Genomic DNA, 12,529 nt, shown 5'->3' with positions numbered 1-12,529 from the left:
GCGTGCACGTTGAGCACTAAATGTCAGCGGTAAGCTGTTTCTACATATAGAACCGCCGTTGCTCGTCAGCAGGCTCCAGGCAAACCCACCTAATCATTACAACCTTATTACCTGACATTTCTGAACAGTGGCAGGAAGAGCAAACTGACATCTGCTGGAATTAAAAAAAAAAAAAAAAAAAAAATTCAAACCTGACTTTCTAACTTTTAACGCCCGTGTTGCTGCAGCGGCGAGGTTGCACGAGGTGTTTTGAGTTCATCACCCTCGAAATCGCGCTTGCCTCGGGCTAGAAGAGGTGTGACTACTCGGCTGGTAAATAATTTGGATTCAGACATCACCGTTTCTGAGATTCATCCTACATCAAAGTATCCTCTCAGACAGTTGGACCAAGGTAGCACTTATGCAACGTGTTATCCCCGGAGACTTTAAGTCTGTTATTCTGTGTTTCACATGTTATTCACTCTGTCTCCCCTCCTCCGTGTCTAAACCCTCTCATTTTTCTTCCCGTCCTCACCTCCTTCCCGTACATCCTTTCTGGACTCCAGGGGGAAGTGCTGTGTGACTTTGCTGAACGAGACGGAAGCCCTGAAGTCTTACCTGGAGAGAGAGGTGCGTACCACCGGCTCTTCATGCTAAAATAACAGGACGCGGCCTTCTAAACTGTGGTTAGGTGTGTTAGATATTAGGATTATCGGAGAGAGAGACTTATGAGTTAAGAGATTCTTGTTTCCAGATGAATTATTCAACGTGTTGACCCAGAATGTTCTTTTCACATACAGTAATGAGGAGACGAGAGACTAGCAGAGGGGATGCGCACACACACACACGCACACACTCGCAGACACGGATACACTCCTCTCTTTCGCCTCTCCGTTTGCCCGTCTCGCTTCCTGTTCCTTTTCATACCGTCCTCACGCCTTTCTGCCATCTGTATTTCCCAGGATGCCTTTTTCTACTCGCTGGTATACGACCCTCAGCAAAAGACTCTGCTGGCGGATAAGGGGGAGATCCGCGTCGGGAACAAGTACCAGGCCGACATCACCGACCTCCTGAAAGAAGGTACATCATACTTAAACTTAAATCTAGGGCGGGGTTTTTTTTTTCGAGAGAAGCTTGTTCACAGCGTAGCACATTAATGTTTTCCTGCAGGGCTCTTTATTAGATTTCTTTTTTTTTTTTTTTTTTGCTATTCTCAGGAACATTTTATGAACTTTAAGTGGCCTTTTCTGCCCCAAGCCACCATTCACTAAATAATTGTATTTAATTTAAGTTATTGAAAAGCAAAACAATTAACCTGGGTTTCAATGGCAATCACAGTGTGGCAGCATGATTATACATAATCAAAGCACTAAGAATAATTATTGTTTTTGTGCTGTATAAGTGTAAAGTGGATTTTACAGTCATCTGGAGGGTATGGAAAGGATGGCGAGCTTACTGTTGGAGTGTTTACTTTTGCTTAACGACTGCTAAGAGCGCCCATGTTCTCCTAATGCAGGATAACGTGGACACTTGCATCAGGCAGTAACTTACTACAATGCGACACACGCGTGTATGTATGAATGCACAGGAACTAGTGTCATAAATGTTGTTTAATGTCCCAGATAATCTGACATTTAATCTGATTTGCATAATGCAAATGTGGGCCTCATTTTAATCTCTACTGATGTCTGTTTATTATACCGTACACACACGTTTTTAATGTCCAATATAACTTTGATTCTAGCAGTCTGAAGGGTATTTTTCCAGACCATGTGTATCAGATATTCAGCACTTTTAAATGTGACTATTTTCCTGCCATATTTAGGGTTTCAGTGTTTTGCCAGAATTTTATTCTTAGCAGGTGGGAAAACCTCTGAAATCGCAATTAGGCACCATAGGGACACCGAGCGCTCTAATTAAAGCCATGTTAATGACATTCTGTTACATGTGTTGAAGCTCAGGCAGGTCGGCTGGTTTGTTTGCAGGCTGGCAGCTCGACAGACTCCACCCATTCAACTGTGGGATTCATTCAAGCTTTGCACGAGCTAGTAATGAGAACAAATAAAAGGCAAAAACAGGAAGAAAGTCCAATTTGATTGCGGAACTTACAAACTGTTGTTGTACACATGTGGTCAATAAGGAACCATAGAGGCCTATAGGAGGAATAACTGTGTGTGTATCTGTGTGTCTGTGTGTAGACGAGGACGATGGCAGAGACTTGGAGAAGCTAGAGGAGAAGGTCTTTGACCCCAACAGCTTACTGACCGAGAAACAGATTGACCAGTTCTTAGTAGTTGCTCGGTAAGTCAACACAAAAGTGCTTAAGCATACAAATGATGAATAAAAGAAAATGATGTACAAACAATATGCTTTCTTGTAGCGAGTATGAAGCCTCAGCCAAGAGATGGTTAACTTAGCGTAGCACCGTGCTATCCTGGCTCTAAGGTAACAACAATCTGCTCCAAAGCGCATTAATTATCATGCATCTTGTGAATTTTAGCAGCTTATTTCCGGGGCAGTGACTTCCTCTCTGGCTAAGAAACAGTCCTGCACAAAACTTCATTTCAAACCTCAATGTGTCGTTTGTTCAGCTGAAAACAACGAGATACGTGTGCGATAGGTGAGCTTTAGAGGTGCTGGTAGGCAGATTTGTTTCCTTCGGACAGCTCAAGACTTTATGCTAAGCTAGGCTAATCGTCTCATGGCTCCTGCTTCTTATTTAAGAGCGATGTCGCCGCATTAAAGCAAATAAGCACGTTCTCCCAACTCCAACACAAACTTACAATCCCACCATCGGTGAAGAGCTTTTGTCTGCTTCGTTAGGATTTGCGCCACTCGAAACGAAGCCTCTGCTGCTGCGTTGGCCTCCTTCGTCGGTTTAGCAAAGCGTTGTTTGATCTCCTTTACGTTCTCTGTTCATAGACTGCTATCAACCTGAAAGTCCTGAGAAAAGTTGCTGTGGATTTTGGTGAAGTGGCGCTACATCTTTTTAACGACAGACGCTCGCACCGCAAATGACGCAAACACACTAAAGTGTGAAAATAGGATATTTTCTACCTTTTTATCGGCCCTGTTTTATTTTCTCTGTTTGACGTAGCCAAACTTAACAACGGCGTAACTCGTTTTAACTGACAAATGATCATTTTGTGTCAGAAGGGGGCGGGATGTCTGTGAATTTGATTGGAAAGAAATCAAACCATATTTATCGACTGTGTTATCAAATGTACGTACACGTTCTTTTAACCGCTCAGAAACGGGTTAGCGAGCTGCTGGTAGACGTGCTGGTCGTCTTTGTTGGAGCGAGCGGTTTTATCTCCGTGCAAATTGGCTGGAGTTGTATAATTTGCTGCGACACTACAACACTGAATATTTTATCAGGAAGCCCTGGATTTATTTATTTTGTTGTGTGTGTGGTTCAGATAAAGACCTTCAGAGGGAACTATCTCAATCACTCAATGTAGACGGGGAAAGTAAAACTGAAAGCTTATTTTTCTATAGAAATAATATATACATGTCTCTCTCTTTGCGTCGTGTCTGTGTCCTGCAGGTCAGTAGGTACGTTCGCCAGAGCCTTGGACTGCAGCAGTTCTGTCCGGCAGCCCAGTCTGCACATGAGTGCAGCTGCAGCCTCCAGAGACATCACCTTGGTGAGATACTCGCACATCCACACGCATGAAAAGCGGCCTCGGGGGTTAAATCGGCATCGCACCGCCGTAGGTGAAGAGTGTAGCAGTCGTGCTTGTAGCGCACATGCGTGTTAGCGGTTCTGTTTATGATTGTTGAGTCTGTGGTTATCCTTAACAAGCACGGGGCCCCCAGAAGCCTAGTGGGTCTATTCTGCCCTAGATCTTATCCTCATATATAAAACATCGATGAGAGGCCTTCTAGCTAGCCACGCACGCACACACACACACACACACACACACACACACACACACACACACACACACACACACACACACACACACACATATCCGTAAGCCTTGAACAAGGGGCTGCATATAAGCTCCACGGACTGAACAAAACATACAAGTTATTCTCCTCCCAACAAGTCAGCAGAATGATAAATTGCACGATTGTTTGAAATGCCGTGTTTTCTATTGCGCGTTTTTTAGTTTCACGCTATGGACACCCTCCACGCCACGGGCTACGACATGACCCGAGCCATCGCAGCGCTGGTACCCCAGGGTGGGCCCGTCCTCTGCAGGGATGAAATGGAGGAGTGGAGCGCCTCGGAGGCCAACCTGTTCGAGGAGGCGCTCGAGAAATACGGCAAAGACTTCACCGACATCCAACAGGACTTTGTGAGTAGCAGAAGCAGTAAACAAAAGTATAGTGCCTGTGGACCTAATTTAAAGATGTGTGGAATAGGTATTCAATGCACCCGTAACCACAGAATTAGAGTTAACCTTGCGTCGCAGTCATTTGGGCTTATTTAAGTTATTTAGCTGACTTTAGATGGAGCAACTTTCAAGCACAATAGTGGTCTTGCAAGCTCGCATTGCAGCTGAGCACAATGAGCATTTATACAGAGAAACATTCCACAGGAATATCTTCTTTTTTTTGGGGACGTGCGAGCGGTGGCAGAAAGCTGCCGTTCAGCCTGAGAGGACGTTCCTGCTGCACAGTGTGCCGAGCGCTCACCGTGTGCATCACCCCACCACCTGGTGGCGGTCTGCCGTCAGTGCCGCTCACTCGGGTTTCCACCCAGGCCTCCTCTCAAACAACAGGACTATGCCACCATTATGGGTGGGGCCTCGACTTGACGGCTCAGTTTTCACTCTCAAACTTCTCAAGAGGCAACTCAACGGCCCTACTTCAACCTCAGCAGCTTTTGTGGCCTGTTTAGTTGTTTTAGGTCATTTAGATAAAGAATCGCCTCGTATAAAACGTTGGTATATTCCCGCGGGAGGGCTAAATCCACTGTTTATAAGCATCTCGGCAGTCAGAAGATATCACGTATTTCTTTATTGGTCTGCTCTCACCATTTTACGAGCGTCTACAGTGAAATAATGATTATTTTGTGGCCTCTCTCCTCCAGCTGCCATGGAAGTCCCTGACGAGTATTATTGAGTATTACTACATGTGGAAGACCACAGACAGATATGTACAGCAGGTAAAACACATTCACATCACATCAAGGTTTCAAGAAAACAGCCTGGTATAAATGTTGTCATTTAAACCAGGCTGTATTTTTTTCTCTACGGCTCTATAACTGTTACAACCTCTTTGTTTGCATCCGATTTACATCCCTAGCAAAAGGAAAAGGAATATTGTTTATCCTCTTTTACATTTGATTTTAGTGTTTCTCCCTCTTTTCTGGTGAACAATTCCTTTTTTCTTTTTATACTCCTTTTTCTCACAGTTTGGCTGTATTCTGTCGTCAGGGAAGCTCCAAATTAAAACGTACAACAACAACAATAATCATAACCTCATTGTTCTTATTAGAAATGAGTCAGTTTCATTCAAAAATATTCCACAGTCTGTCTTAAAATCAATGCAATCCGTAGGGGGTGTTTTTGTAGCTCACCTCCTCTGATCCCACTATTCTTCCTCTGCTCTCTTCGTCCTCCTCTGTCTCTGCTCCAGAAACGATTAAAAGCAGCCGAGGCAGAAAGCAAGTTGAAGCAAGTCTACATCCCGAACTAGTGAGTACCTCCAAGTTTCTGTGTGACTCAAATCATTACATTCATCACGAGTTCATGTGCGACTCTTGTCATCTGAATACATGGAAGATATCCGTCGTTTTGACCCTTTCCAGCAACATCTGTTGTGTTTTAACAGCTGGACGTCTGCCACTGTTGTGAGAAGCACAAGCGCTTCTTTCAGTTAGTTAGTATTCGCGCCAGCTCTCCGTGCAGTATCCGTAGAACTGCTGCTGGTGAATGTGATCTATTCTCTTTGACCGGTGTTGTCTCTGATGGTCTGACCCCTCTCCCTGTTTCTGTGGCGTCCCTCCAGTAACAAGCCCAACCCCAACCAGCTGAGTAACAATGTAAAACCGGCTCTGGTGAATGGAGCGGCAGTTGCAGGGGTCCCGGGGATCCCAGGGGCAGGGATCCTAGGGGTCCTAGGGGTCCTGGGGGTCCCAGGCGTTCAAGGCGTTCCAGGAGCCCCAGGCGTTCCAGGAGCCCAAGGCGTTCCAGGCGTTCCAGGTGTCCCAGGAGCCCCAGGCGTTCCAGGCGTTCCAGGAGCCCCAGGAGCCCCAGGCGTTCCAGGTGTTCCAGGCGTCCCAGGTGCCCCAGGCGTCCCGGGTGCCCCCGGCTCGGCGCAGGTCCCTGCCCTCGGAAGAGCCTGCGAAAGCTGCTACAGTAAGTCGCTCAGCACTGCTGTCACAATGTAACCGCAACAGCCGTTTCTTTTGCTTATTGAAATTATAAAAATAAAAATGATTTGTTTGATTCCAGTGAGTGTTGCTAAATTGTGCACGATGAACTTTGGATAATTGCTTTGGCCTTTCACAGTCGTATTTAAACGGGGCTGCATCGAGTGAAAAACAGAACCTTTAAGAAGTTATATAATTGAAACGCCGTCGTACTAATTCACAAGCTTGTTTCCTTTTTTGCTCAAAGGTGCTATTTAAGATCTCAGTCCTTTTAACTACACGAGACAAAACAACATAAATGCAGGTCAACGACTTGTTGTTCTGACATTTAAAAGTTCGAGGTGAAGAGAGGTTGTTCTCAGGAATTCTACCAACACGCTGAAACACCAAGCATTCCTTTTTAGTTTAACATCCAAACCCATGTTCTCACTGTTGACCCCTAACTTAAACCAAAGCATTAATTTACAAGTTCATTTAAAAATAGTTAATTTCAGGAGCACAGACTGACGGCGTGCTCCGTTCTACGTGGCACAAATTTGATATTGGATTTACAAAATGGTGAGGAGAGAGAACAACGTTGTTTGAATGGTTGTAGTTAATTCAATGATGAACAATTTTAAAGGTTGTGCTCTCGCCTGCATGAAAATGAACACGTGTTCATGATTATGTGGATTATCAGCCATCGTGGGCATGTTTTATATACGTGTGTTGCTCTGTCACCCTGCACTCACTTTCTCCTGTCTATGCTTGACTGTGTGCGTGTGTGTGTTTTGTGTGTGTAGCCAGCAGCTCCTACCAGTGGTACTCATGGGGACCTCCAAACATGCAATGTCGCCTGTGCGCTTCATGCTGGACCTACTGGAAGAAGTACGGAGGGCTGAAGATGCCCACAAGATTGGATGGAGAGCGGCCTGGACCCAACCGCATCAGCATGGTACAAACTAAAACACACACTTTTTTTTTTTTTAATCCGACATCCCAAAACTCAAAGACGTTCAGTTTACAATCATACGTGATGAAGAAAAGCGTCAAATCCTCACATTAAAGAAGCTGGAATCACCAACGTCATTCGCAGGTTAAGTCGTTTTTTTGGGTCTATAAATACAGTATTAACGTTGGATTATTAACCCTCGACTGTAACGCTTTCAGCATTCTTTTTATGTTTTACCTTTAAATTAGTTTCTGGCATTAACAGTTAATACAGACTCTCAGATCACAGTCCTCACAAAGTAACCATGTTGCCGTGTAAATACTGTCGATGTGTGCGTACCCGTTTGTGTGCACTGTGTCAATAAGCCAGAGGAAGTACCACATGCACTCTGAATGTGTATACATAGTATTAGAAGTAAATGATTAGCCACTGCATGACTTTGCACTAGCTGGTCTGTTGCCAGTGCGCTGAATGGATGCTGCCTTTTTTTTTTTTTTTTGGGAAGCGTTCCAGTCGGCTCCAACCAGTGCCAACGAATCCAAGTGATTGAATCCCTTTCAGATGACAATTTACTCCACAGTGTTTTCTTTGCCATCAGGTGATGATGTGACCTGTCCCCCAGTCCTGCAGCATCCCATTAGATCCAAGCCCACAGACACACTTTGCTCTACGTTACAGCTTACTGTGGATCTGTTTGTTCCCACAGAGCCCCCACGGCCTGCCCCTGCGGCACAGCGGCAGCCCCAAATTCGCAGTGAAGACGAAACAGGCTTTCTTCCTGCAGAGCACTGGCCTGACGCAGATGGCACGTCGCCTCTGCCACGACATCATCAGGCCGCGGTATCTAGCCAGGCACCCCTACATCCCCGTCAACATGGCCGCCATTAAGGCCGAGTGTAAGGGCCCTTTGTCTTCGTCCTCTCGGGTGGACTGTGTAATCCATTTCGGGTTTTTATTCACCATATTTCTTTTTTTTTTGCGATGGATTTCTGCAGGTGCCCTGCGGTTGCCAGATGTGGCAAAAAAGCAGTCGCCACTGAAAGCTGTGGAGCGTAAACCTCTGGAGTCTGTGGTTCGGTATTTAGGTAAGAAGAAGCCGGTCACGACATTTTATACAGACAGTAATGGTCCACAGAGGATGGAGCCGACTGACTTTGGTGATCCTCTTGACTTTTCCTTTTGCGGTTGGATGGCTCAACAGCTATTGGATGGACAGCTTTGTGTATTTGGTACACGCATTGTTCTCCTCAGGCTGAATTGTAATAACTTTGGTGGTTCCTTAACGGGTTCCTCTAGCGCCATCATCGGGTCAAAATGCTGATTTGACCAATTCTTTGGTTTATGACCAAATACCTGCAAAACTAACGACATTCCCATCAGCCTCAGCTGTACTTTGTGTAAAACGTCTGCATAATGCTCTTGTTATTTTGACCATGTTAGCATTTAGCTCAGCCTCAGAGCTGCTAGCGTGGCAGTAGACTCTTGGTGTTGTTAAAGGGACAGTTCACCCCAAATTCAACAATACATATTTTGGCTTGTGGCCCTTTTGAGCTCCGCGAGCCGAGTGCTATGTAGTCCAGTTATATTATAGAGAAGGTAATAAATAAGTAAATAAGTTATATTATGGAGAAGGTGGATTAAACAATTTCTTTATTTATCACTTTCTCTCTTCACCTCTCCTCCCCGGTCCCTCTTCTCTCACTCTCTCTCCCCTGCAGAAGCACACCCCCGTCCAGCCAAACCCAACCCTCCGCCTCGTGGAGCGTCCATCTCCACAGGCAGCCTGACGCCCATTAAGGCCTCCCCCATCCTCAACAACGGCTCCCCCACCATCCTGGGCAAACGCAGCTACGAACAGCACAACGGGCTGGATGGTGAGTGAGAGCAGAGATTACAGTGTGCTGCTGCTGTTGTTGTTGTTGTTTTCATGAACATGAGCTTGATAAATGATATAAAAAACGATATTCTATGAAGGAAATTACTTGAATCTGAAGTTTTTCAATGTTGATTTATGTGCGAATTCGACTCTTTAGGCAGTCGGTCATTTGTATGGAATTATTGGAGTGGAATAACGCTGTTAAAATGATTAAAATTAGACTGAAATGACAAAAAATCCATTAAAAAAAATAACACTAAAATGAGTTTAACCGTATTAAGACAAACTAAAATGCATCACATTACACATAAATGTGAAAGCTTTTAAATGGATTATTAAACATTTAAAGAGAACGTAAGCTGAGCTCAACCGGCTCACTCGATGGCTACAACACACCGCCGGAGGGGGAACAGAGTTTGAGTGGGGTTCTTATTTTTTTGGGTTACGTCCCACTTTTCCCTCTCCCCTGTGGAATGAGAGAGGGGAAGAGACAGACTGAGAGATCAAGAGAGGGAGAGCATCCCAGAGACAGACAGACAGACAGGCAGAGAGAGACAGACAGACAGACAGACAGACAGACAGGCAGGCAGACAGACAGACAGACAGACAGACAGACAGAGAGAGAGACAGACACAGAGAGAGAGACAGACAGGGAGAGAGGGAGATTTCGGGAGGATCGGATCGGCCTTGCTGCTTCAGCTGGAGGCTACAGTCGTATGTTGTCATGGTAACAAGAGAAGTGGAAGAAGAGGAGGGGGGGGGGGGGCTTGGTAAGTGTACCCTGAGGGAGAGCATCTCCACTGGTCTGTGAGCCCACCTCAGGCCCAGGCTGGGATAGCTCACCAGGGGGAGATTAAGGTTGGAAGGCAGCCAGGATCAAGTATTAGGGATTAGATTTCATTTATTTATTTATTTTAACCCACCGATTCATCCCGTTCATCGTTCTTCATGTAGCGGAGAAGCCTCTTTGTGTCCTTAATTAGTATTTAACATGTTTTGCGTTATTTAGTTTGTTGCGGTAGTTTAATCCAGATGTTGTTGTTTCCATACGAAGCACATTTATCTCCTTTTTTTTAACTGAAAAATAAAGGTAGGTCTACATTTTTGGGAAACTAGCGCGGTGCCCGTTTAGGTCGTACCTGTTTGGGGTTTAGGGTTTATTGAAGAAGAGTTCGGTTGTAACTTTAGTTTATCCAGCTTCCCGCAGCAAAAAGTGTTCTGCAGTCAACGAGCCACGGTGTGTAAAGAGGCAGAGCACTGAGGCCCCGCCCCCGCTGCTGCACAGAGCGCTTGTTTATTCATGTTGAACGGGTCGGCGTCCAAATTGCACCGACGTCGACACTGCACGTCCTGGGGTCCCCAACAAAACACCCGCTAAGTGTAGCAGGATGAGAGCTCGAGATGATAAGCAAAGGGCAGGCAGACAGGCAGACAGACAGACCCAGAGATTCCTTTCTTTAAAGTGTGATAGACTTTCTTGCTGAGAGAATGTGGAGACATCGTCTGTGCTTCACTATGGAAACCAGGAGGCGCTTAGCGTAGCTTAGCATAAAGACTGGAAACGGTAGGAAACGGTTAGCCTCGCTCTGTTTAGAAATCTACCCACTAGTAACTCTTAAAGTTTACTGATTAGTTTCTTGTTTATTATCTGTGAACGAGCTGCTCTCGCCTGCTGTGCTTTGTTTTGGAGCTGCGTCTGCATTTTATTTCATTATGAGCCTGTTCGGCCTCTCAGGTGCAGCAAAGCACATGGGGTGAAATAATGAGGAATGCTGCTTAATGTTCAATGGTTGTTGTTCTTGGCTGAATGCCATTTTAATCTTTTAAATATAGCGTTTACAGAGTCAGATTGTCAACAACATGATGATGAATATGTATAAAGATAATTTGCTGAATGTATTGTGAGCTGGTAGAGGTTAAATACCGACTGCTGGTTGTTTGAGTATATTTACTGTTTCCTACTGTTTGATAAAGTGTCTCTTTACTGTTTATTGGATATTTCTCAAAAAGAAAGATGTAATTAGTGGAAATCGATTACCTAGTTAGACTGCTCAATGAATGAGGCAAAGACTCAAATGCATAAATTAGTACTCTATGGCGCCACCAGGGGGCAGAAGAGTTGATCCTGTAGTGAACTCTGTAGTCGGTGGATTTGTGTGTCGTTTCATCTCCGGTTCTCTCCGTCCTCTGCAGGCTCTAAATCCAAAATCCTGGCTCCACAGTGGGACATCATGGCCAAGCGTCTGAGCGAAGCCGGGCGGCCCTCGGTCTCCATGCAGGACGAGGTACATGAACTGGACTGAGCGCTCTGTGGGAACACAAACTACAAACCCCAGTGAGGTGAGTCTTCTTCTGTCAGCTCTGTAGCAGCAGTAGTTGTCTCACATTGGCCCCGTGGTCTCTAGGATATTTAATTAAATTGACAACGAGGTGCCATTGTTTGTGTGTGTGTGTATATATAGTTGTGTGTGTGTGTGTAACACTAAAGTTTATAAAAGACATAGTTTCATATTTTAACTGTACTCAAACTGACTACGTTGGCTCATCATCCACGTCCCTCTGTGTCTTTCTCGGCAGCAGAGGGTGACATGAAATGGAAAGGCACTTTCCAACAAACCATCGGCGAGTGCAGCGGAGGAGACGCCAGCGTTGCTCACCTTTCTGGAGTCGGCGTGCGTCTTGTCGCGCTGCTGGAGACCAACCGGTAGTCGATCACTTTGGCTGTGGTTCGACGAGAAGACGAGCCTGACTGTACAGGACTGTGTTTATTACTTACATTTCTCGTTATTACTGTCATTGTAATTATTGTTATTGTTATTATAATTTTTTTTACCAACTATAACTCCGCTTATTGTTTGTCGATCAAACGATGGAACTCGTGAAGTTTCATGAAAACTGCTTGCAGAGCCCTGTGGAGGAGGGTGGAAGGACTGTAACATAAGCCACTTGCATCTTCTATGTTTTTTTTTTTTTGTTGTTGTTGTTTTTTTTTTAACAAATTAAATTCAACAAGGAGACAGACTTTTATTTCAGCGCCACAAGTTAACTCCTTGTCTTTTTTGTTTTTCGATGAATTTGAATGCTTTTTCGGGAAATCTTCTGTTTTGTGAGCCGGCCCCGCTCTTCGGCCAGAGAGGTTTAACTTATTGAGAAAGACTTGCTGTTTTTTCTACCTTTTTCACAAGTAATGCATCAATGCTTAGATAATGTAATTAAAAAAAGATAATTGATTTTTCCCCTCTTCTGTTGGTGTCTGTGCACAGAGGTGAGATGTGTTTTCTTACTCACACAGGTATGCAAACAGGGTATTATGCAAAATCCCATCCCACGTTGCTTTATTATGTTTTGAACCTTTAAAAAAAAAAAAAAAAAAAAAGATCAGTATTTGGAAATGGACAAACACAGCCATGTTTTGTAA

The 12,529-nt window shown here is 44.8% G+C and overlaps 1 protein-coding gene across 3 annotated transcripts in view; it reads left to right on the top strand.

Moving 5' to 3' along the window:
- The window catches only part of mta1 (metastasis associated 1), a 36,166-nt gene extending 23,637 nt beyond the window's left edge, over window positions 1-12,529 (top strand). The window contains exons 5-18 of one of the 3 annotated variants that reach the window (XM_079175014.1): window positions 546-609; window positions 942-1,059; window positions 2,178-2,280; window positions 3,527-3,626; window positions 4,095-4,283; window positions 5,021-5,095; window positions 5,569-5,627; window positions 5,941-6,290; window positions 7,087-7,238; window positions 7,942-8,131; window positions 8,231-8,320; window positions 8,954-9,109; window positions 11,305-11,451; window positions 11,689-12,529. In XM_079175014.1, the coding sequence (XP_079031140.1) occupies window positions 546-609; window positions 942-1,059; window positions 2,178-2,280; window positions 3,527-3,626; window positions 4,095-4,283; window positions 5,021-5,095; window positions 5,569-5,627; window positions 5,941-6,290; window positions 7,087-7,238; window positions 7,942-8,131; window positions 8,231-8,320; window positions 8,954-9,109; window positions 11,305-11,414 (1,756 nt within the window). In that variant the 3' untranslated portion in view covers window positions 11,415-11,451; window positions 11,689-12,529. Of the gene's footprint in view, window positions 1-545; window positions 610-941; window positions 1,060-2,177; window positions 2,281-3,526; window positions 3,627-4,094; window positions 4,284-5,020; window positions 5,096-5,568; window positions 5,628-5,940; window positions 6,291-7,086; window positions 7,239-7,941; window positions 8,321-8,953; window positions 9,110-11,304; window positions 11,452-11,688 lie in introns of all 3 variants that reach the window. The other 2 variants (XM_079175013.1, XM_079175012.1) reach the window with 2 other exon arrangements.

Source organism: Pholis gunnellus, assembly GCF_910591455.1.
Source record: "Pholis gunnellus genome assembly, chromosome: 15".
Lineage (NCBI taxonomy): Eukaryota > Metazoa > Chordata > Actinopteri > Perciformes > Pholidae > Pholis > Pholis gunnellus.
Note: the sequence above shows the minus strand (reverse complement) of the source record. Positions and strands in the feature narration are given on the sequence as shown.